This window comes from Falco peregrinus, chromosome 12 (genome assembly GCF_023634155.1).
Source record: "Falco peregrinus isolate bFalPer1 chromosome 12, bFalPer1.pri, whole genome shotgun sequence".
NCBI lineage: Eukaryota > Metazoa > Chordata > Aves > Falconiformes > Falconidae > Falco > Falco peregrinus.
Genome location: NC_073732.1, coordinates 22,345,484 through 22,371,799, shown reverse-complemented (window position 1 = coordinate 22,371,799; position 26,316 = coordinate 22,345,484). Strand labels below are relative to the sequence as shown.

The 26,316-nt window shown below is 33.8% G+C and overlaps 1 protein-coding gene across 8 annotated transcripts in view; it reads left to right on the top strand.

Moving 5' to 3' along the window:
• The window catches only part of NAALADL2 (N-acetylated alpha-linked acidic dipeptidase like 2), a 504,178-nt gene that overhangs the window by 363,742 nt on the left and 114,120 nt on the right, over positions 1-26,316 (top strand). For all 8 annotated transcript variants that reach the window (XM_055817254.1, XM_055817256.1, XM_055817257.1 and 5 more), the window contains 4 exons: positions 110-253; positions 9,938-10,030; positions 14,488-14,693; positions 16,045-16,164. In XM_055817254.1, the coding sequence (XP_055673229.1) occupies positions 110-253; positions 9,938-10,030; positions 14,488-14,693; positions 16,045-16,164 (563 nt within the window). The remainder of the gene's footprint in view (positions 1-109; positions 254-9,937; positions 10,031-14,487; positions 14,694-16,044; positions 16,165-26,316) is intronic.

Sequence of the window (26,316 nt, the reverse complement as noted above, 5' to 3'; positions counted from 1 at the left end):
AATTGTTCTAAGATGTATTGTAGATATTTACTTTTTTGTTTGTTTGGTTGGTTTATGCAGAAGACAAATTTTCATTTACTAAATTGCTCTTTTCTTTCTGTCTTTTAAGATGGAAGCTACAGACAAAATCGACTAAACCTCACAACACTGTTAGTACAACCAATTTCTGCAGTGCTTGCCAAAAAACTCGTTTCCTTACCTGAGGACACTGCCCAAAAAGATAGTTGTATACCCCTCCAGCTGCCAGCAACAGGTAATCCTTTTCAAATGATCTTTTCTTCTAGCTATGAAGTGTTCCTCAACGACTCCAAATCCATTTTCTATAACCATATACATAATAGGTTTATCTGATGGCAAATATGTTTTGCTTAGCTGATTTCTAGAAAGGGCTATGTACAATCTAAAAATTATGCTTCCAAAATCTGATAGATGGAAGGTTTGGTTTAAAAAAAAAAAAAAAAAAAAAGACTCTTAGTATAAAGCATTAAGCTCTAATTCTTAATATTCACTTTAAAAAACTTCTATCTAGATACCATCACTAGGGAGATTTTTCTGCAGTATGGTTTGTTAGGCCTTGTACTACTAAGAATGTGATTTTTGATGTTAAGGGAGCAGTAGTGGTATTGAAGTTATTTTGTGTCTTTTTTTCTACCTCCGGCATAATAATACTTTAATTCTAAACAGTGACATGTCTTTCTGTTTTCCTTAATTTGTATATGCTATGGCATAAGCAATATATTGTTGACTGAACTTTCAGGCACCTTTTCCTCCAAGTTTCACCAGGAAAACAGTCATCATGATGAGAACAAAGTACCTTGAATAGAACTATATGTAAGGAAAGAATGCAGTCAGAGAATCTCTTTGAAGATAATGTCATTAGTAAAGTCATACAGATTACTGCTTGACTGCTGATGGGTGCGGGGGAAGTGAGAATACAGTCTTCCAGCAAAGATGCTGCATGGTGTTTCAATGAGCACCTTCCAGATAATGCTGGAGATGAGATGTTTGTCTAAACAATAACTCTGTCCTCATTTTTGTTTTGTGCTAGTCTATCTTTCAGCAGAAAAAAATGTAGAATAAATGGCATGTTTTATTATAATGTCTTTTTTAAATTAATTGATTTGAAGCAGTGATCTTGGAAGGGGAGAGGCAAATTAAGTTAGTCACTGAGTCCTGTGATAAATACAGCGATAATAGTAAAAGCAAACTTCAAGGGCAACCATTGTACTATCACATATGTGCTGTATCGCTTGTTTATTGCTTTTGGAAAGTTATTGTGGAATAGGAATACAGTACAACAAGCAATAACAAAAGGTAGATTAGTTTTATTATTTGTGTTAGCATTTTTATTTATATAGAGTAAAAAGAAAGGCAGAAAGACCTCACGCTTCATGGCTTAAGCTGTTGTATTTAGACAGGGGTATTGCTCTCCATGCATAGCTAATGAGGTACTTTAAAGATGAACTGATTTGCCTCAAAACCAGTAGATACAGACTATATAAGCAGGAAGAGGTCGTACTGGAAGGAACAAGTGCTTAACCGTTCCAGATAGGATGTGTGAAGCTTGCTAGTATTGTACAAATTTTCAACAGCTGAAGTGCCTGAAGGAAAGCATGAGTTTGGGCTGGCAAATGATGCTAATTTTAGAAAGAGAAAAGGCTGCACTGTCTGTTTCTCAAAAAGCTTTGTGTGGAGGCTGCAGGACAGGATCACCTAAATTGTAGCTTTTTCTGCTTCTGTGACAGGTGTGGCATGTCTGTTTTATTTCCCTTAGAAGGCAGGAATTCTGTGTGGTGGAAAATTTCTGGAAAAAAAAATATTCCAAACTAGCAGTCTTGTAAGAGCCAATCCATGTCTAGCTTACTCTGGGTGAACACAACTGCTTGTGTCTGATTTGATGTAAAGCTTATGAACCACTGTTATCCACATGGGAATTTGTAGAAAAATCTTAGTTTATTGAGCAAGTAGGGTCTATAATAAGAAGCCTTGCATAATTCTATAATGCATTATGATATATTTTGCCTTGAAATAATGATGAGAAACTATAGATAAGCTAGAGCATATAGTGTGCTTTAGTGTTCAGTAGCAGCCTTAATGGAAGAGATAAAAGATGGGTCTGATGATAAGAAAACTTGTATAGCTAATAATAATAACAGCTAAAGAGAAAATGCTGAACAGAGCAATGCATATGAGACCCCTGAAGGCTGAATTTGCAGTCTTCCTGTTGATTTGAAGAAGCTTAAGAGAGAGATTTCACTTCTGACATAGAACTCATCACTTATCTGTCAAAAGAGGTGAATGAGCAATTCAGATGATTGGTTGGCTTAAAATTTGTTAGAATAAAATGATCATCATTCTCTCATCAGTATGTTTCAAAAAGCTGAACAGCAGATTCATCAGTAACGATTAAACATTTATATATAGTTTTCTCACATTGCCTCTTTTTATCCTTAGCCTTGCAGTTTTCAAGAGACATAATGTGACAGAGGGAGTGGGAGGATATGGAGAGAAACATCTGAGATATAGCGAATGCTTAGTACCTACAAAGCAAACAGTAGAATTGAAGTTAGTTATTAGTTTTGTGTTAGTGGAAGTTAGTAATTAGATTTGCTTTTTGTTTAGTATGGTGCATCATTGTTAATCCTCATTAATCTTAAATTCTGTGCTCCCATGAACTTTTTCCCCCAAAATGGTCAATTAGTAGGAGTTTGAGTGAAGTTTTATAAAGAAGCTATATATTTCTGAAGCTTCGTTTTTTTTTGTTTTTGTTTTTTTTTACACAGATTATTACTAGGATATTTGCTAGAACATTGTGAAGATTGCTGTAGAACTAAAGCACTCCTATAAACATAAATGAAGAAAGTCCTGCTGTGTTGTAATATTCTTTCTTGTTTGTTAAGTTACCTGCCAGCTGCAAATCATTCCTTTTCAATGAATCTGTTGAGTATTTAAAGTAAATCTATCTGTCTAGCAGAGTTTAATTTACAAAGTGTTTTTCATCACTGCTGACCATATACTTTGGTGTTAAATGGAAAGCCTCATAGCCTGGAAGTCTGGTAATTAAAAACCCTAGAGATATATGGTTTATTTTTCTGCTTGTGTCACTTTTCATACTTGTATGATTTATATCTGAGAAGATAAAGATGGGAAAGATCTAGGATTTCACTAGAGATCAGTTTCTAGCTGTCTGTGGCAGAAGGACAGACCTGAGAATTTCACAGGTCAACTTGCATGATCACAAGGCTTCCATTGTCGTATGGTATATAAGGAAAAAGGTGCTGTATTTTTCATAGATTGAATGGAACCCTGAGGAATTTCAGTTGCCAGATTTGTAAACAGGGAGATCAAGGGAATGTTGTCTGAAAGGTTCCCAGCTGACATCATAGTATATGAGGAAATGTGTTCACATGGTTAAGTAGCTGTTTGAGATTCTAGGAAACAATAAGTAAAATAAAAATTGTTTTTAACAGTGGAGACAGAGGTAGTCAACAGTGGAGATAGGGATTTGTGATGGGAGGCTCCCTCTTCAGCCACAGGATATTATGCATACTAAAATTTTATATGAGTCAAAAAGGGCTACTTGAAAATTTACTGGGGGGCGGGGGGTGGAGAGAGAAAAAGCACGATAGCAATCAGAAGATTTTAAACACATAGGCAGCCCTGCCTGCCCCCCACCTCCCCTTGGCTAAGTAGCTTTCAAGTCACTGGAGGACACAACAGTGTCTTAGAAAGAATCACTGTCTGCTCATCCTATTCTTAACATTCTTCTCACATGTATGGTGTTGGTCACTTGGAGATGACGGGTAGATGGCCAGTTTGTCTGACTAGTGTGCTTGAGCATTCTAACTGAAATTACAGGAAGCATAATGCAAGCATTCATGCCCAGGTCTTCCTTAAAGCCTGCTAAGTTTCTTTAGCAACTGATGTTTAAATCCAACCCTATTTTTCTCTTAGTCTGGATCAATCTATATAATTAAGGGTGTATTGTTTCAGAAATTATCAGTAAACATACACAGAAGATCCCATCTCTTATGAGCTATTACTGCCTTTTGATGTGAAGTAGGTGTTTATATATATATATATATATATATGTTTTAAATTCTAAAATAGTAAACCTAAATCATGAATAGTTTAAGTAACTTGCATTATATCAAACACTATGTGAATAATAGAGCCAGGTATACAAAGACTCACAGCATTCTGCTATAGCCAGTAAAATTACTCTAATCAAAATGCTTTTTAGGTAGAATCATTTGATCTTTTGTAACCTTTTTTAGCCTACAAAATACAGTCATTGATTAATACTGAATCATCTTAATGACTGCAATGCAAAACCTTATTGTACGCTGCAAACAAATCCACATCCTTTACTGGAAAAGGTGAGAGTGGAACAGATAACCAGAAGTGACTGTTACTGAAAAGGTTTGCAGCATAACATAAAGAATATATTTTGCAAGACTTTGAACATTTATTTTTTACAGTTCCACATGTCAGATGGTCACTATGCTGAGTTTTATAGCCAGCTCTGATTATGTGAAATTTGAATCATTAATTATACAAAAGGAATAATTGGAAGAGTCCTTTAGTTTCCATGTTACACAGTCATCATCCAAAACAAATAAAGTTCTCTGCCAAGTGCTGCACTAGTGCAAATCAAGCCTGTCTTCAGTTGGAGGAAGGGCATGAAAAGATAAAGGATACCCAAACCTTCCTGTTGGGCTACATCCTTGTGATGTTGCTATATGTGTTTCTCCTTCGTAGCTTGCTACCCATCAGAGAAAAGGAGTACCACCGTATTTACATTCTGGCTGTGCCATCATACACTATGATATCGACATGCAAACAATCACATAATTTCTGGGTATTTGCACTATGCTAAACACAAATCCAAGAAGACAAATGCAGAAAGATGCCAGCATATTGTGTGGCAGTGCGTGTTACTGTATCTACCAAATTTGAATTCATTGTACATAACAATAGAAATATAATGATGTTCTGCAGATACTGCTTACTGGCATTGTAAAGAAGTGTATGTTCAAGAAAATTCGTGAACATTTATACTAAGACTTCTGGATTTTCTTTTTGTGATTGCTTTAAATTCTGTTCTCTTTTTAAATAGAAGTTAATGAAAAGAATTTAGCATCAACACTGTGAAGCATTTTTATTTATCTTCTCTCTACTCCTACCTGAAGCCTCAAGAGTTTTTCTGCCAGAATTGTAGCTGATTAAAATTTATTTTCAGAATTCTGTTCTGTGTCACTATTCTTCTGGGTGATGCTTTGCTTTTGATTGCTGTAAAGCAGGTAAAGAATCTCTCAAAATAGTGTGAGATCATGAAATTCAACTATACAATACGAAGTAATCTCAAAATTCATAGCTATCTTTTGATACTGAGCTTGACAAATTTATTCTTCATTAGGTCATCCCAGTTCAGAGACTCCTTAAAGGAATGTATTCCATACTTTACTTATTTTCAAAAGCTTTTTGTCTAAATAGATTTATTGTTGGGTGCTTTATTGTAGGTCAGAAAAGATGAACAAATAGCAAAAAGTTTATTCATTAATCTTTTCAGACCAAGATTGGGATTGAGGGCTCAGGACCTAAGTTAGTTAATCAAATAGAAATCTAGTAGTAAAAAAAAATTAGGGATACTAGATTTCAGTGAGAATGAATCTCAAAACCAAAAATCCCAACAACAACAAAAAAAGAACTAAAACCTTTTGATTACGGGGATGTATGTCTAAGAGTTTTACGATAATTTTATAATTCAATAATACTGTAAATTGTTGTAGATTCAGTATTGATTTTTGCATATGCAATTTGATAGTGTTGCACAATATTTTTTCAGAAATAATTACAAATTATTAAGCATATGCTGTTTTATAATTTTATTTCCTTTTGTAAGTATGTAGTTATGTTGCATATAGTATTTTTGGTATGGAAGTTATATTGTTATGTAAATGCCTCTGATGATTGCATTGCTTCATTTAAAGTCCTATGTTTAAACTTAATTGAAAACTGATATGAAATGTCGAGTAGATAAGGTTATGCCCTCAAATTGTCACGATGAAACACTCAGAAGTAACTGAAATACATTTTTCACAGTCCACTAAGTTTTCAAAATCTGCCACTAACTTGGCAGTCTAATGGTAGTAGTCGTAGTTAGGAAATTTACTCAGTTATTGTAGAAAATGTCTAAGAAAGCATTTGTTTCAAATTACAACAAACTCTACTGTTAAGCATGTTTTAATGTGTACTTATAATATCAGTGTATTTAACAGAGTATTCCAAATATTACATAACAGTCCATATTATTCCTTACAGTATTAGCTATCAAACATGAATGTTTGATTTTCATTATATGTAAATAGCTTATGGTGTTTCTACACTGAATGTACTTAGTTTTTACTGTATCATCATGTTCTGTGATATTTGATATTACTTTAAATCCTCAGATCTTGGGGCAAATAACTTTATGAAAACTGTAGCTTTCATTATCAAAACAAATTATTAGCTTTCGGGGGTATCTTAAAATCTTGGTAGTGTTTGCTCAAAAAGGTAGCAGTCGAATTCTTAGACTCTGACATAAGATTTTTGAATGACTTGAACAAGAAATCTATTGAATGTAACTTAATCCTGAATACCTCAGCTGAATTAGTGAGCCTGAAGTAACATGACCATGGATGTTTGATGATGTTTGAAAGCTTTACCTTAATTGTGATTTCAAACCAATATTTTTTATTCAGGTGTGGTTAATGTTGATTTCAGCAGGAATTACATTCATGGTAAAAAGAGTTAGTTGAAGTTATTCAGTATGTCTTGTTTCTGTAATCTTCTAAAATAACTTTCTTTATCCAAGATCTGTGTTATCAAAGTGCACAAATAAAGTTAGTACCTGATGCATCTATACTGGAGTTAAATGTGCATGTAGGGAAATTTTTGTATATGAGTAGCAAAAATCCTGTAAAATTAGTTCTATTTTCAAATCTGAGTACCTAATGATGCTTTTTAAAGTCTAGGACTCAAAGGAATGCTCAGAAAACAGTCTGGTTATAGGTGTTTAGTATGATCAGGATCCAGGAATTTAAACGACGTGTTTGAAAATTAGACTTAAACTTATAGTCCTCTATGTCGGTATGAGCTTGGGATAAGGTTAAAAACAAAACAAAAAGAAATTATAACTCATTTTACAGGCTAAAAGTAGTAGGGTTTTGCTCATCTGAAGTTCTAAAACTGTCAGTTAAATGAGTGAGAAATAACCCTGCATTTCTAAAAAAAAAAATAATAATTGTAATTGTGAGAGGAGAAGGTAGACACTTGGTATCAGGTAATTTGCAGATTTCAAGTAAAAAAAAAAAGAAATAAATCAAAAATACTGAAAACAAATATTTTTCAGTTTTTCTATTTCAGAAGCAGCTTTTGGTATACATAAACTCAAAGTGTATCCTTAATAATGTTAAGCTAAAGCTCCCTCATAGTTTTCCAAAGAATACAGAAAAAAGAATGTTGTCAAGATCTTTAAAATATAGCATTAGGAAGAGAGGTTTGTTGTCAGAACTGTTTAAAGGAGATTAAATTTCATTTCTGCTATATACTCCAAAGAGTACTTTCAGCCTTTTCATCTGGTGTACTAAGCCTTTAAGCCCAAGTCACTTTAAGCTGACTACTGTGTTACATGACTATTAACTCTAATATCTGATTCCAGAATATGTGTTTTGCCAGAAGTTAATTTTCTGTTTCTTTATTGTCAGTTGAAGACTGGATAGCTGATGTCGATTTAGGAAAAACAGTTAAATCGGTTGTCTTCAAAAGGATTTATCTACTTTTTGTCTTAAATGGGGCCTGAAGAAACGTCTATCTAAAGTGTTGAAAGGTTAGAAAAGGAAAGGAAATCAGTTTTGGATTGAAAATCTTTTTTTTTTTTTTTTTTTTTTTTTTTTAAACAGAGTAAATTGGCTCTAGAATGGTTATAGGTGAGAAACAGCAGCAAGAAGTTACTTGAATAGTGTAGATTAAACATAAATTGCTTAATCAACAGCTTCTATGAGCTGTTTTCACATTGTTTAAAAAAAAAGAGAGAGAATATAAATGATAGTACAGTGCTGGAAACCCTTTTGGATTTAATTTATCTTAATGAAATATTTAAAAAAAAATCCAGAGTAATACCTGTAGATTTATAGAACAAACAGCATTCATCATCATATGGCGTTAATAAACCTTATGGTCATTTATATCAGAAGGGCAAAGTTAGTTACAACTCAAACCCCAGCATAGGCATGACAGATCAAAATATTAACTTACTGTTATGGGTTATTGCAAAATAGTGTGGTTTGGTGTAATTTTAATTAACTATGCTTGACTTGCATCTTCTTTACCGTTGTGTTCTAGCAAAACCAGAGCTGTCACATAAAGGATACATCTATTGATTACAGAGAGGGTTTCCTCTGAGTAAAAAGTAGAATAAATATTACAAGTATGCCTTTTTAAAACAGGAAAGATCCTAACAGTTGGCTTGCTTTTTTTTCAAATATCAATAAAGACTAGTGAATGAAAATATATTGGATTTTATTTTAAGAGAATTTTAAAGTATATTTACCAGATGAAGCACCAGCAAATGAACCCTGAAGAACAGTATTGTTTTTCTTTTACATGTTGCAGTAAACTCCCTGCTTGCATATTCCGTACATCTCAGGAAACAAACTCTTAGAAATACATCTGTGGGAGGATAATAGCCTGGGAGATAGAGAGCAAAATGATCCATGGAATATTTTCATTTTGGTCTCTGACAGTTGGGATATAAACATTGAAGGAATTCTGGCTCAAAGATGCCTTTAAACACGGGTCTGTCCTGGGGGTGGTGCAGTACTTGGGGTCTAGGTCTAGGATGGCACAGTGGTTATTGTCAGACAATTGCTAGCATTTAAGTTAGAGCAAAGACATTTTCACTTTGCTTAGATAGAAGTTATGACCTTTCAGATGATATGAATGTTAATACAGCCTGTTATAATGCAAATGAAACATTTTAAAGGTATTGGCAGCTCCCAGTCCTTGTTTTGTTTCCATTGCCACAGACTGCAAGAGTTAACATGGTTAGTGTGTCCCACATGAGGGACAGAGGGAATGGCAGTAATTCTCAGCAAAGAACAGTTAACTAATTTTGTTAAGCTATTTTACTTAGTTACTTTTTTCTGGCTTTATCCTGTACTACAGTCTCAACTGGCCTAGCTATACTGACCAACCCCTTACATTTTAGCAGGGTTTGGAATTTTTCAGCCTTTCTATTTACACCGTTTCTTCAGTTGATACCAGCTAAGCCGAAAAAAAGCTTTCTTCTGTTGGTATCAGTTCACAAGTCTATCACCAAAGGCTGTGCTGGCAAAGTCGTTAGTAATGCAGGGTCTAACTCTTCCATCTGATTTAGTAGCAGGGGTTCTGTAGAATCATGTAATAGAAATCAGGTATGATTTTGAGTGTTACTGAAAGATTGACCTGGGCAAAGGATTAGATGAGGAAAAAACTATAACGATTAAGACAAATTTCTGTGTCACAGAATTAGGAAATTCCTAGTCTTTTTAATTATTTTTTTTTCTGTTGTATTCTAGCAGCATTTACTGGGTGAATTGAATGATCTTTTAACTCAAGGAGTAAAGATCGCTTTGGAGATTCCAGGTTTAAACCCCGCTGTTTAAGTGAGACTAAGAAAATAATGTAATATTTCACGTTTCAATCTCTGATTCCTCTCATTATCTTTTTTTCCCCTTTGTTTTTACTTCTTTTTATGTTGTTTGTTTTTTGTGGGGGTTTTGTTTGGGATTTTTTTTTGTTGTTTTTTGGGGTTTTTTTTACGTTTGGGGAATTTATATCTGTGGCCTGTAAATTTCTTGGCTGGATAAACAAGTTTAACATTTTCTTTTTCTCTCTTTTTATCTTGCAACAGGCAAAAAAGTAATCAGTTTGAATATTCAGTCAGTCTCAACTTACAAGACAATATCTAACGTTATTGGATATTTAAAAGGAACAGTATTTCCAGGTAAATAGCCCTTCATCATTTGTATCAGATACTTGTTTTATAGTGGTTGGGAGTCATAGCTGGGCTCAGGAGTCTCTTTTGCCAGATAAGGCACTAATGCAGTGGAAGGAGACAGCCTTTGTTATGGTTGTTTTGTGATTTGACTTACAACAAAATAGAACATAAGGGTTAAACAGAGTGAGCTCAAAGGGCTATTATAGTTACAATAAGCATATTTTTACACAACAAGCAGGAATTAAATGTAGCCCATACAGAGTATTAGTATTTTATACCAAGAAAATGAGTTGGTGGTTTTCATTTTCGGGTCTACTGTATTGTGTTATTTGAATTAATATACAAGCTGTCTGTAAAACTTTAGAAAATGTTTTGATTTTTTTCTAATGTTAGGAGAATTTTGAGATAAAAAACCCTCTGTGCTTCAAGTCCAGAACATCCCTACCTAATTCAAGTGTCTTACTGAAACATAAGTGTAGGGCACCGTGATCTCTGGCTTAGTTAAGGAGCTAATATCAAATGTTATTAGAATGTACAAAAATCTGTGATTAAATTCTTAATCACACTTGCTTCAACCTTATTTTGTGTTAGAATTGTGCCTTAAACTTCTTTTATACAAGTCCATGAATAATAATTAGTATTCTATTTGTCTAAGAATTAAACAATAAGATTCAAAGTGCAACTGTGACATAAACCACAAACCCCCTCCCTCCTTTGATGGTGTATGTAGATAATACAATAAACAGGACCTCATAGGAATGAAGATCATTTTGAGCTTACTCTGTCTGCAGGTGAGTTTGCCTGAAAGTTATAGGCTGTCTGCAACATGAATGAACACTGTTGCTGGGTACTTACATGATACAAAATGTTGTAGACCCAGTCCAATTCTTAACGTACAGATGGTATTGTCATCAAAACATTATCTCATTTAGCTTAATTGATACTCTTTTATTAGGTTCAGAGGAAAAGTTTAGGGAGATGGACCAATCATTTGATATTTTAAGTGATGGAATAAAGGAGGTGGAGAATATTTTATTCCTGTTAGTGAAATAATGACTCAGTTTTGTCATTTGTCTGCTGAATGCTGTACTTTTCACCAGAACATTATTTATTTTAACCAACATAGAAAGCGATTAGCACAATGAATTTAATTTTAATAAAGGACTTAATTTCCTTCATGAATTTGAAGTTACTAGTCTATATTTGCTAATGTTTTGCAAATAGCTGTCATGGAATTTGAAAGGCAGAAACTGCCATGTTTAGACATACTGTCTACTGAACTGTGAAACAGAAGCAAGGCAAATAATAAAAAGCATGCATCCATTTCTGTTTAATAATTGTTTTATCTTCTCTATACCTGAATCTTTCATCTTACTATTGCATCCTTAATAAGCTACTTGTTAAAGGTATGCCAGTATATGCTTAACTTTAAGGATGTAAGGATATGTAATCAAGTGCATTCAACAGCACTACGCAGATGCCAACAGTTTGTCCTGTAAATGTCTTGCTGAACAAGGGCCATAGTAACTGGCTTCTAATGTAGGCACAAGTTAGGCATGTAATGTACCGTGGAAGGCATTTTGTACAGAATCAGTGTTAAACCTTCATTTGCTTCTCTGCTCTTCCTGCTTGACGCTACAGCCATACCCTTTCAACTTGTTTTGAATACTTGATGTTTTCATGGCATTGATTCTTTTGTTGTTTTGATGACATTTTGCTAGTTTTATACACCTGAAATACTCACCTTTATGTTCCCAGAAATGCAGAAGGAAAACAAAATTTATCTTTAGTGCTTAATGAAGGACTGCAGAGCATCACCAAGGGTGGATTTTTGGTTTTGCTTAAAGGTCTCCTAACACACACACACAAACATATCTATGTAATGGTGATCTTATTTGAAATTTGATCTGAGGAGTAACAATGAGCATCCTAAATCCAACCAAGATATTAAAACATTTACAAGAAGAGGAAATGTGATGGTAGGTAGCATTTTAAAACCTGAAAAAATATGACTGATATTGTAGGTCTATTGGACATGGTTGAAAATGGGATGTATAACAAAAGAAGACAGTATAAATCACTATTTTTTCATGATAAATCCCTGTTGTCCAGCCCATCACTACCCTGGACACTATCCCACCTTATCACTTTCAAAATTTATCTGATGGATTATTTTTTTCTATCTCTAGTCATTTCTTCCTCTTTTTTCTTACCATCTGATCTCTTTCTCTACATGCTTCAGCAAATGATTGTGAGAAAGGACAGCCGCTGCCTCTGTAAGCATTAACATCCTTTCTCCTGTGCTTTTTCTATAGTCATTTGCTTCAGGGTATTGTCTCTATTCAAGAGGGAAAGATGGACAAAGATGAAGAATTTCAAAGGAGGCACCAGCTGTTATATTTTACCCCTGTTCGTTCAGCTGGTGTCTCCTAGAGTATGTTGCTTCTTGTAGCTTTCTTCTCCACCAAAATGTCCTATACTGATTTACATGAAGTCTCTTTCTACTCCCCTTCACATACACTGCACAGACTGAACAGAGGTTATAAGATGGGGCATGCATTGATCCTGTCTGATCACCCTGTCTTAGTGGCACTTTTTCTAACAACCTAGAAGACTAAAAACATTCTTTTTTTCACCCAGTTCCTAACATTGAGTTGAAGATCCTATGGTTTTTCACTTTCAGTGCAACCTATAATTAAACACCTTGTGATTCAACACACAAATTGCAAAATTATGTGATTTAGATTGCATTTTGTTATATTGAATTATGATGTACACTTAGATTTACATTTTTTACATCTGCTTTTAGAAAGAAACTTGCATTTACATCCTATACCCCCCAAGCAGTTGACCAAAAATGTTGTGTTGTAGGTGTATAACAGATCCCCTGTTTGTAAAGCATTTTTGATTCCGTATAAAACAATGTTACCATTTATTTTGTTGAACAAAACTAGTAAAAGTCAAGTGTCATAGGCAATGGTTTTATAATCAAAGTATGTTGGTTTTCAGTTGAAATAGTTTCTAGGCAGCAGTCACTGCAAAAATACTGAGGAGTGTGTATTTAATTTTATAAGCAAATATAAAACATGGGTATTTTTCCACCTATGTGTTACTACATTCCAGTGTACTGAAAACAGTGAAGAATGAATCTCCTTGCATAAAGAAAGAAAATAAAATTTTTTGCACTTTTTAGAATCCAAATGATACCCAGAGTTTGTTGAGGATCTGGCATCACTTGATACTATTTTTCTGTTCTCTATCAGTATCCTGAAATATGGAAAGCATACCTTCAAATGTCCTCGTCTGGACTAGAAAGATACTTTACTAAATATCAGAACACAACCAGTAAGCAACCCTTCGAAGAGACTTTGTGAATTCTTCTCATACAGAAGGTCTAGTAGTTTAGTAAGTCATACAGCATAACTCTGCTTAGACTTCCTGACACACATCAGTCACACCAGTCTTTCATGTTGTTTCATACCACATTATCCTTTTGGAATAAAATAAAGTTCTTTACACTTCAGAGTTAGTATTTGCATTTTATATTATGCCCTGAGAGATGAAGATTTCATTGAATTTCTCAAAAAAAAAAAAGTGCATTTTTTTTTTCTTCTGGATAACCATAGGCATGTTCTGTATTTCAGGTTGAAACTTCTTGCTTTTCATTTTATAAAATACTTTCTTCCAGTATCATCAAAGTTGCTAGGTCTGACTTACCGTTTCTGTATCATTCATTATCTCTATTCCTCTGTCATGTCTCCTTTCTAAACCTGCAGTCCAGGTCTTTTCAGTGTCTCCTTACATGGAAGTCTAAGTCCTGATATATAGCCATACTGGTTACCAGCTTCTCAACTGCTGTTTCTGCAATGTCTTTTTTGAGATAGGGTGGTGAGCACTGAACACAGTCTTCCAGGTGAGGGAGTACTAATACTTTGTGTATTTTCTCTATGTTTCTCATTGTACTACCACACCTTTTGTTTGCTTTTTTGGACTATAAGATGTATTGAAGCTAGAGTTTCCTGCTTATTCATCTGTGATTTTTCGTAACACTCTAATGTGAGCATGGAACTTTATTAGATTATCTATATGATGAAGTCCTGGCTGTAAAAATGGTATATATAATTTATAAGAAGGGAAAGTAATAAACAAAAAATGAGGCAAGGGCACAGGGATTAAGTGAGGAATGTGTAGACGTATATTTATTTACTAGTTTATGTTTGAGTAGTATTCAGTTTTATGTATTTATATTGTATGATTGTCTTGCACATGATCATATAAATTTCTGTTGACAGCATTTCGTTGTATTATTGACATTACAGAATACTAATACAGTTATACAGTTCATCTTTTAGTTTTTAAAAATTCTTTTAATGCTAGTATCCAGACAAAATAAGATTCTCTTGTCTTTCCCCACCCTGTCCTCCCGTCGTGCCTGTGCCTCCCCCCCCGCCCCCTCTTTTCAGACAGATACATCATCATTGGTAGTCATCACAACAGTCTGAATACTTACGGTGGACAAGAATGGGCGAGTAGCACTGCTATCATCACAGCATTTATACAAGCCTTGATGCTGAAAGTTAAGAGAGGCTGGAGACCTGACCGGACCATTGTTTTCTGCTCATGGGGAGGAACATCATTTGGGAACATCGGTTCATATGAATGGGCAGAGGTAAAATATTTTTAGAAGCACTCACTGCAATACTGATTACTTTTCTTGAAAGCATGAAAACAGTATGAAGTTACCACACAGAAATTATGGTTCATTAACTGGTCTGGGGCATCTGCATACTTTCATGCACTACATAGCAAATGCAGTGAAAACATCTGTAAAGAAAGTTCCTGTAGAACAGAGCGTGTGTGATAATGATAAGGCAAGTTACTTTTTCTCCTTCTTGGGGGTTCAACAGTTACTAATTTTTAATTGTTGGGCTTAGTGTGGGGAGAACTGAATCAAGAGCAGATTGAAGAGAATCGTACTATGGGTTACGTTAATTACATAAATATTTCAGTGTCTCCATAGCTAGTGCTGGTTCACTTTTCACGTATTTGTGCTAAGGAGTTAGATACACTCTGACACAGACAATTCCTTGGGTTCTTAATTTCAACAGAATAGAAATCAGCTTGTTGAATGAAAATACCCCATCAGAGTATTGCTGATCATATATGAATATAGGGGACTTCAGCTAGTAAAGGAATCACTAGCAGAGAGGTTCATGGCTGCTGAATTAAAACAGTAGATAAAATGAAGAGTTAATTGCTTTTTTATCATGTGTGAGAAGTGGCTAGCTCTCATTGAAGGTTCATACTTCCAACATGATTATTCTTCAAAAACAAGAGGGGGTGAAAAAATCAAATTGAAAAGATCCAGGCTGGAAGCAAAATTTGTTTAGTTCCACTTCAAGTCAGCTTTGCATCAGATGTAATTGTGTTACACCCCTTCTGTTCAATATAAAGAGCCACTTCATGCAAAGAGTAACTCATTACTGAGAAGGCAAAGGGGATCTTTTTTAAAATGAGTTAATAATTTGAACAGTCTATACATACTACTTTTGTAGTCTAAAAAATAATAAAGTGAAAACACTGGGAAAGTTTTGCAATTCAAATCTGAATTTGGTTTCTAAAAATTTCAGTACATTTAACTGTTGATAGTGATTGCTTTTGAAGTTTGTCTTCTGTCAGGCGTAAGTTTAAAAGGCCATCATGTTGTTTCACAGTATGTAATGTTTTCATTTTTGGCCTTACAACTGTAGTCATTTTTAATTCCTCCCAGGCCTGTTTGCATTTTGTTGAGTTGATGTGTGAAATGGAATTATAACTTCTGCTGTATAGAGAAATAACACTAAGATATCCTTTGAAGTTCTTAACAGCATATTGTAAGAAGTAGTAGTTAAGTAATACTTAGGGAATCACAGAGGACAAAAACATAGGGTGCAATTTTTCCCTAGAAGGAACTGAAAGAACAAAACAGGTCTTAATTATAATGATTCATAGTAATAACCATTTCTCTGCTTGTGTTGTAGGATCTCAAGAGAGTTCTTCAAAGAAATGTTGTGGCTTACATTAGCCTCCATAATCCGGTCAGAGGCAACTCAACTTTACACCCTGTTGCATCCCCTTCTCTTCAGCAACTGGCAGCAGAGGTTAGAAATAAAGTATTTTCTTTCACACCTAGTTTATGAGGTTACCTGGTTAACCCCCTTGACACTGGCTGGTTTTCGATAACTACAGGTGGACATTGTTTTGTTTAAGTGTTTTAACCTCACAAATACACATAAACTGGTTTTTCTAAGTAAGCACAGTAAATTTTATTTTAAAAATTACAAGCTGTATTAAGAGGTTAGAAAGGATAACTTAATTTCAACAGCTCATTATACCAAGTGTTACCGTACTTGCATGCCCTATAGCTTTTTCACCTTTTGGCAACTTTAAAGTAACACATTTTTTATTCTTTAGCACAAAGCACATTTTTCTCTCCCTAATCTGATGTTTCCAGACTGTTTCTCAATTTGCATTTAAACTATATATTTACCAGATGTAATGTGACACACAGGGAGAGTATTACTCTTACTATAAGAAATACTGTCTAAATAAGTATGTCAGGTTCACTGCTCAGCTACACCTTTGTAATGAGTCTACAGAATACTCTGTAGTTATGCTGGTGTAAGTGCACGTAGACTTTAAACTAATGACATTGCCATTTCTGAGGTACCCAATTTATTAATAATTAAAATGAATTTAAAATAATAAGGTATATATGAAATGATAAAAACAGTTTAAAGTAGTATGCATAAAATGGAGTTCAAATTTACTTTCATAAAGTATGTTTTTTAGGGGGTTTTTTTTCCATAAATTTGCCAAGCTAATACCCATTAGGTTATTCTGATTTTTGTTGACTTGCCTCTCAAGCATTTGGTACTAAACACTGCTTAAAGTAGCATGTTGAATGAAATGGAGTTTAAGACTGATCTTGGTTGGCAATTGTTGTCCATCTAAGTTAGTAGAATGGTATCAGTCAAATTGCTTCTTAGCAATGTTTTAACCTCTTACCCTGTCCAGTGAATAGGTGGTAAATTCTGCGTGGAAAAGATTTGGTTTATTCTGTGTAAGTATTGTGAAAAAATGAAATGCAAAATAATTTCTTTTAAGGGATAAAAAAGCTTTTCTTTGTGAAAGATTGTTTATATTGTATATATATTTACATATATGAGTCTACAGGCATTACAGATATGTCAATTAAAAGTTTATTATAAGTTTTAGCTGCTGTATTTGCAAACAATACTATTCTGAAAGATAGCTAACCTTTTGCTAACCTGTTAGTGTTTGCAGTCCTATCTCTGTGAAAACATATATTTGCTGTTTAAGGGAACAAATTTATTACATTTAAGTCCTTGAGCTATTCGTTTTTTTCTTTTTGTTTCTTTGACTTCACAATGTTACCCATGTCAGTGATCTGAAAACTGTAACCTGTCTGCAGCTGTGCATCAGACCCTTTCTTTGTTATCTATTTATCACTTTATTAAGGTTTTTTTAATTCTTGTTCTAATAGAAATTTTATCCTATCCAGCAGAATGAAGGGACACAGCATCTCTTTGCAGTCATGCCTTGCACCAGTTAATTACTTAACAGTCAGTAAATCATGACTGGAAGGTCTGTCTTTTTTTTTTTTTTTTTTTTTTCCCCAGTAAACATCTTTCATCTCATCTCTGATTCTTTAGTGGCTAAGGCTTTATTATTGAGATTGTATCCATTCAACATGTTTACCCTGAAGCCCCATTTAAAAACAAAATGACAAAATGCATGCAAGGTAATCTGTATAGTTTTATTTTTTGTAGGATATTATTTGTAATTAATGCAACGGTTATACAGTTTGTGGCATTAAAGAGATTTGTAGGAAATGCTGCTTCCAAATGATAGCTGGATTTCTGAATTCATGTCAAGTGTATTGACAGTGATGAAACAGCCCAGCACAGATCTTCATTTGTTCCCATGGGTACTCACAGTTTGCCATGCCTCTAGAAGATTTTCTCTGGAAGAATGATCTACTTATAAAGAATATCAATACTACTTCCAGCACTTGCCAAGAAGACAATGTAATTACAGATTACATCAAAATTATGATAGTGCAAATGGGGTAAGATGTGATATTTTGGAGCTCATCTCATCTTGAAGAAATTCTGAGTCCGTTCACATCAGATTCTTGTTAACAGGTACAGATTGCAAAGTGCTTAAGAAGTCCACTGAGAGACAAGCGTCATTTTAATTTGTAAGAATAATTCTCTGAAATTAGGCTTGTTAGAAAAGAAGGTGAAACAGGAATTTAGAATTCATAATATCAATCAATTTTGAAATGAAAAGAGAAAATAGCCATTCCTGTTTAGTTGGATAGGAACTTCCCATAATTTATGGATACATGGAAGATACCGCACTGTACTATTGGATTCCGTGGTAAAACTCATACTGCCATTTTTAGACCACAGCAAAAGGGACCAGCTTGCATTATTTTCTCCTATTCCTAAACATGTTGCAATTTTTTATAACATCAAAATGTATGAGTAAGTAATAAAAAAAAAAAAAACAGTGTTTGAGGAGGGCGATACTATGGTCTGCTCACCATTCACACTTAGGACAGAGTTCCGTTTTGTTCAATGCTCGCCATTGTGCTAAAATTGTGGGTATGCCATCTCAGTAAAACAGAGGAAGAATGTTTTCCTAGGGACAATTAACACTTGTTATAAATGTCTACAAAGGTTAAGTGTTAGCATTTAAGGGAAAACAATGAAAAACTGCAGGTTTTCGTGTGAAAGAAAACTCAAGTCAAAATCACGCTAAATGCAGAGCGCTCCATGAATGCTGTAAGGACCATAGCTCAAAGAGACCTGTGGAGAAATGGCAAACTAAGATAGGCAAATGCATACAACAGTGTTTACTTTCTGCATTGTAAACGTGGCTTTTCTAAAATATTTTTTTGTCACACTTGCTAATCACTTCAGCTTCCAGAATGCTTTTCTTCATTAATTTCTGGAAACTGTGGGGAAAGTTGTGAAGAAATAGCTGGAATGTAGCTCGTGTGAATATTCTGGACACACCAATAAAAGAAAAATCACAAACCTTACGAGCTGTCTCACATTTGAGATCTGGTGGTCATTCAGAGAATAGGATAAGTGCCAGGCTAATTAACAGAAACCATGACTTCTTAAAGACATTTTATGTAAAGGGAGTACATCTTTATTTTAGTTACAGGTTTCAAAAGCAAGCTACACAAGCAGTATGAAAATAATAATTTTATGTGCCTATCAGTGGGATTCAGTGGGATACTTGTTGAAACACCAAATTAGACGAAGAAGCTAATTCAAATATTTGGATTAATTAAGCAAAGAGGAATTCAAACAATTCTGAGACCTTGGCATATTTAATTCAAATCTTTGTAAAATAACTATGTTAATTAGTGTCCACATTAACAAGGGGGAAGTACTGCCAAGTTATATTTTTGCCTACTATTACTTTGTAAGGAAAAATGATTGTTAATTTGCTTGCTCAGTTAGCGAATCAGCTTCATTGGCAGAGTGTCATTGGTAAATTGGGTTCGTTTGATGCTGGCATTCATTCTCTGTAAATAAGGCCATTAATGATTTTTTATATAATTAACATTTCACAAGTAAAAAAGTTATTATGAAACATAAGTTCATTGCTGTTTTCTTTCAACTGATTATATGACCGCTGCTGATCAGACTCCCTGTCTGCTGTTATTGCTGAACACAGGAAAACCTACCGCTCCTTTCTCTTAAAGAACCATTTAAAGCTGTACCAACTCTTGTTCCATAGTATTTATCGAATAATGAGTTGAACATTAGGAATGACTGTACCAACTATTGTTCCACACTATTTATCAGTATTTGTTTCTATTAATAGAGTAAAAGGTATAGAACATCTTTACATTTAAAGGTGGTGTCATTGACAGAAAACTATTTTTCTTTTTGAACTAGAACCAAAGATAAATTTCTGTATAGATGCTTGTTACTATTGTTATTTGTTGATTTTTTTAAAAAAGCCCTTACATTAAGCCCAGCTTATTTTCTTCCGACTTCTATGTGTTTCTCATTTATTTTGTTTTACCTTTAGCGTTTAATAACAGATCTCCAAGACTCATATATTAGTAGGTTATAAAGAGGAAAAAAAGCATTAAATATTATTTTAATTACTTGTTGTATGTCATATAACAAAAGATTATAGATTCCCCATGATTTTTCAGTCTTTACCTATTATTGCTTTTAGTGTTACAATTGATTGCTGCTGTTACTTTATGTGTTTGTGTTGAAAATAAAAGAAAATCTCTTGAGAATCGGAAGTTTATGCTGTTTTACTCCTGTCTCAGAGATTCATAACTACATTAAAAAGATGCTGCTAATATAGACAATACTTCATTACCAGCATTATTAAAGTCATTAAGATGCTGCTTCTCCAGTGTGAAAAGCAAAATTGCATTTAACGGTGGATTTGATTTTTATAGTTGAAGCAGGTACTTTGCATTTGCTAACAACGCTTCCATTTTGATAAAATGTTGCTTTTTCCACTGTTGCATATTTTTTCACTTTTAATTTAAACAAATTTAATAAATAAATGCTGATTCAGACAATGGGTATTCATGTAAACTTACTCATACATTTTGATATTATAAAAATATTATTGCTGTTAACCGTGGGGGAAAAAAGTTTTGTTAGCAAGGAAGAATGCAAGTGAACTAGTTTTTATGCTGTGATCTTATTAGACGTCTGCCAGAAGTCTTTGTTTCTAACGTATCATGCTTTCTCCTTCCATGTCCTTCCCTATCTTTATGAAATTCAGATTTTAAGTTCTTCTGCTAAAAACATAAATTATGTATATGTTCGGCAGGTTTTTTGTTTGTTTTGAAACATAAATGTCAACTTTGATAGCCATTGTAGATAAAATTGAAGAACTATGGATGTTTTATTATCTTTAAATGTAGTGCTGGATTATGGGAGATTTCAGTAATTCCTTACCTGCTGTAGAACTTTTTTTGGTTCCAGGCTTCTATTGTCTGATCTGATTAAAACTGTCTAATGTAATAATCTGTACTATGTAATGGGATTGTCTTTTCCTCCCAGAGACTTTACCCAGTCTATAATATTAGGAAAGTTGACTTCAATGCTGTTTAAATATTCCTTTGCATAATTTCATCTAGTTGCTCCTAGTTATGTCCCTTCGGAATGGACTTTTTTTGTGTTGATAGGCAGACATTTTCTTACCAATAGAAAACCTTTCATGTAGAGTGCTTAAAAGTAAACTAGTTCTTATGAAAGATGATAGATTGACAGGATATTTTACATTGTCTACATAAACACAAATTATTGAAAAGCTTCAATTTTTTCCTAGTCATTATTAACTATGTTCTTGAATGAAGTTGTCTTAGTATCTGTAAGCTGTACCACACAAACTGCACGTGGGAAAGAGATGCATGAGCAAAAATGAAGTGTAGGGTAAAATAACCAGAAAAAAAAATATCTTTAAATCAGAATCTACAACACATTAATACAAAATGAAATTAGAATTAGCCTACATTCTGTCATTTGTTTTACAACAGTTACAACAATATGTTCCTTTTGTGTTAATAATTAAAATCTTGTGCAGCACAACACACTTTCTAGTTTGCAGATCAGTGTGGAAAAAAATGCATCTCAGTAATGAAAAGCAGACCATTTATTTGTCATATAATAAAAAGGTGAAATATTTTAAGTAATTTGATAGATATTTAAGCTGGCCAAAAGTATTAAATACCTGGGGTTTTGATAGTAAGATGACCTTTCTAAGTGTGCTAACCTCATATTCTGAGAATGGGCAGCTTTTGAGTGCTCTTTGACACACTCTCTCAGCATGTCTTCTAGCTGTGATTATTCTTTAGACAAGCATGAAAATGTTTTGTGAAGCACTGTGACTTTTGTGTGATTTACCAGTATATTTTATCATAAAATTGTGCGCTATTTCATATTTCCAAACCAGGTCACATATTGAGAAGTCAGAGGAATGGAAGGAAAATAGATTTGTAGAAACCTGGGATGGGGTTTTTTTGATGTTTGGGTTTTGTGTTTTTTTAAGTATTTCTCATAGGAAGAGTAAAAATAGGTCTGTAGAATACTAAACTCATACCTAACTTGAAAACATTGACCTGAGCACCACTGGGAAATAGGCACAGTAAACATCATGGAGTTCCTGCTCACAGTGATAGGTTTTGAGGTTGGAAGTTCTCTTCCAACATGGGCCCATGTCATGCATGCATAGAGGAGGACGCTTACATATGTTTGAGTGTTCAGATTCACCAGCGTGTCCTGCGGGATCTGTCAGACGTGCTCAGGAAGTCCGGTTGCTGTGCATGTGTCAGTTTAGCAGCCGTGTCTTTCTGAACTCGTAATGAGCTGGCTTCATTTAGTGCTTGATTGTTCACTTATATATGAAATGGAATTACATTTGAAATAGACTGAAGTAACAAAGTTATAATCTGAATGGTTTAGAAATCACCTTAAACTTACAGTGATTGTTATGTTTTGGCTGCCTGCCTGTGTTTTAGTACCCAGGAGTGTTTACATCTTAACCTTGTAAATCTATCACCCAAAGTGTCCCTTTAATTTCAGTGTTAGTGCGGTTACATTTCGTGTATGTGAAAACAATAATCTGATTTTTTAAATGCCATTAAATTAATATTTCTGTCTATTCTATAGGCATAAACATGTAAGAAATAACTACATTAAAAAAAAAAAAAAGCCAAACCAAAACATACTCCAAACAAACAAGAAAAACATCTGACCAGTTCAGTGCCAGTCATCCATAGGAGAAAAAAAAAAATAATCTTACGTATTAAATTTAGGCACCGTTGTTGGGAAGAACTTAGTAAAAGCCTTCAATGAATCCTACACTCCCAAAGTTTGTGATGTTAAACAATGCATGCAAAATAAAAAGGGAATGGTATATAGTGATTCAAAATTTATTCATCTAAAATTCATTTAAAGCTGTCATAGCTTGAATAATCATAAGCATCACTTGAACTATTCTAAGGGTTCCCTGTTCATTAATTTTGCATGTCCAATTCATCTGTTCACCACCAGAATATTCTGCTGGTGATGTCTTGTCCAGTGTGAAAAACTACTAAACAGAGCTAGAATGGAGGTTATCAGGACACTTCATAAACTGGAAATTTGAATTACCAGAGAATTGCAGAAGCAATTTCAAACTAATCAAATATATGTGAAAAATCTCTGTATTTTCCAAATTATTCATGAGGTTTTAATCAGTAATGTAGTTGAGATGCATTTTCGTTTAATGAGTCAAAGGAGCATAATTCCCATAATATTGCTACTCCTGTCTTCAAGTGCACACAGAATGAGAATTCACTGACTATAACAGGGAAGAATTTTACAGCTGATAATCTGTGATGTCAGGAAAAGAAAAAAGCCAGGAAATGTTTTCTTGAAGTTTCTGCAGGAAGCTTTCTTTGGGCAGGTAAAAGGTCGTCCAGTTCAAAGCCTTGCCTCTTGACAGAGCCTTGAAGGTGATTTCAAAACCTGTTTTGTAGCCATCTATTTTAAGACTTTAATGCTTAGGCTCTCTTCCAAGAAGAGTCTTCTAACATTTAGGAGAGATACTAACAACTTAACTTTGTACCATGTCTCAGTCTTGATTTGATATATTATTGTATAATTACTTGAAGAAGGCTGCATGTTCTGTCTTCAACAGGAAATATGGCATTAGAAGAAGGGAATCTTCCAAAAACACACACACACAAAATCAAGTTGGACACTAGCTTCCTCGCAGTTTAAACATGTTCATTTTTTTTTCTCTGACATGAGAATGATCACATTCAATTTAAGTTGTAAAGATTTATAAGAAGCTGCAGATCAAGTTCTAATTTATTGCTATTGATTTTGGTTTTCCATAGGCTTTTGAGCATTCCTAGAAAATAGTTGGATTCTGTGTCTGAACAGAAAAGAAAAACAATATTTATTTTGAAGATTAATAAACAACTCATGGGTTTGTGTGAATAGAGATTTAGATGGTCTTCCTGCTGTTTCATACATTACCAGTGTCTGTGACACTGGGATTTGCTACATTCTGATTATCTATAATTTTCAGGATCACCTTCTAATTTTGGTTAATGCAGTCTGGAATCCAAAAATATGTCTAAAAATCTGTGGCAAAGTTATCCTTAGTTTATCCACATTTTCTTCCACTGATAGTTATTTAGTAAATATATGTTCTGAAATATTAGTAATACTCAAATATCTTTTAAAGCTTCTTTCATGAAATGGACAAGTGTCAAGTATACCTTTTTAAAAACGTCTAAGTTTAGCACATTTTTATTTCATACTTTTTCACAAAATTAAGGAGGGTGAAATTCATGAAAGAAGTAGTAATTTAGGCTACCACGCACCATACAAAAATTAATACAAAAATACTTTAAGTTGTTTTATTCTTTCATGTTGGCACTAGGATGAGAGGAAAATTTAAGGTCATTTTAACTCTGAAACAATAAAGCTGTAGTCTACCAAGTAATAACTTATGAACAAGAGAATAGAATGTTATATAGGATAAGCTGATACAGTAGCTAGCGTACATGAACTCCATAGTGGTATCATGTTTTAAATTTCTCTCTTTCACGCTAACTCTAAAACATCTTATTTGGTCGTAGATTCATTATTTTTTAAAAGCTTGTCTTGTGTGGTATATGCTATTGTTTGCATTTTGTTTGCTGCATTTGGTCTGCTTATCGAGCTTTGTGTAATGAGTAGATTTTCATTTAAAACAAGTAGTGGTGGTTATTTGCAGTTGTCTATCAAAATATTTAATAACTCCAAACGCCACAAAAGTGTCGTGAATCTTACTTAAAAATATATCTTCAAGTAAGCTTGTAAAACAGTTGCCTGCACAGCTAAAATGGAACTGAATGTTCAGAATTGAGGGTGCTTTGGAACCAATTATATTGCTGTAGATACTTCTTTGTGGCTCTGAGGAATTGGGGAAAAACTAATGGCATAAAATCTTTTTCTCCCTGCAAATTAATGGATTATTGTTGTAAATGAAACACGAAGATGTAGTTTGCTTAGTTTGTTTTTTTCTTTTTTTTTCTTTTTTTTTTCTTTTTTTTTTCTTTTTTTTTTCTATAAAGGAAATGAGAATTGTATTTTACAGATTTCAAACGTAAGGTGTGATTAGGTAAAATGCACATACAAATGGCTATGTAAAGCACGTTGATGATACAAAACCAAAACTGTTAAGGACTTCAAGCAATCACTTGATGCAATTCTTCATCCTACTGCAAAAATAAGTCTTTCTGATGTGTTTCAGTTTTCAGTCTACAAGATTCTACAGCTTTCTCATGTGATCTGTGCTTGTTTTGTATCACACTACTGTTTAGAAAATTTTCTTCATCTGTTGAAGTCATCACAGTTTAAAATTAATCTTTCTTTTCCCGTTCTTCCACTGGTGATCTTTATTGTTTTTTGGGACAGTCTTTTTATGTGCTGAACAAAAGTTATCATTATATACAAAAGAAAATTACACACTTTAATCAGTGAATATCAGCTTCAAGGAATTGATACATCTTTCTCAAAATCGGTATGAAATTTAGTGTTTAAAATAATTGATATCTTGGACAAGCAAGTGAAGTCTCTGTTAAATCCTGTTTTTTGCCAAAGTCTACCTCTTGAGGCTCATTGAACTTCAACTAATATTTTACAATGACCTAAAACAGCAGGAGAATATTCCTAAGTCAAAGTGACTTGACAGAGAGGCTAATCAGAAAAAAACCCCAAGAGTAGAAATAGGTATCTTGCTTTTGTTTGTTGTATGCATGTATTCCTTTTAAAAACAGTATCCTGATTTGTTATCCAGTGATTTAATGCCTCTTCAGAGCAAAGGGTATTTGGAATATAGCTTTGTAAACCAAAGTAGCTGACTAGTGAGTGAACCTGAAACCAAAAGCATGTTAATAAACTAAGCTTAATTAATCTCAGAACAGCACATCTAATCCAAATGCCTTTTCTCATCTGAACTTCTTGTTTATCATGCTTTTTTTAATTCTTACCCATGTGTACATCTCAATTTTTGTTTTGATTCTCTTTAGACCTTTTTTAAAAACATTAGTGCCTAGATGTTAGTTTCACAATTCTGGGGCATATTTCATTTATTCTGCAAAATGGCCTTCTGTTTGCACTTGTGGGTTTTTTCAGTCTCATTGTTCTTATAATGGAGAACAGGTTGAGGCTGGAATTCTAATTTCACTTGTA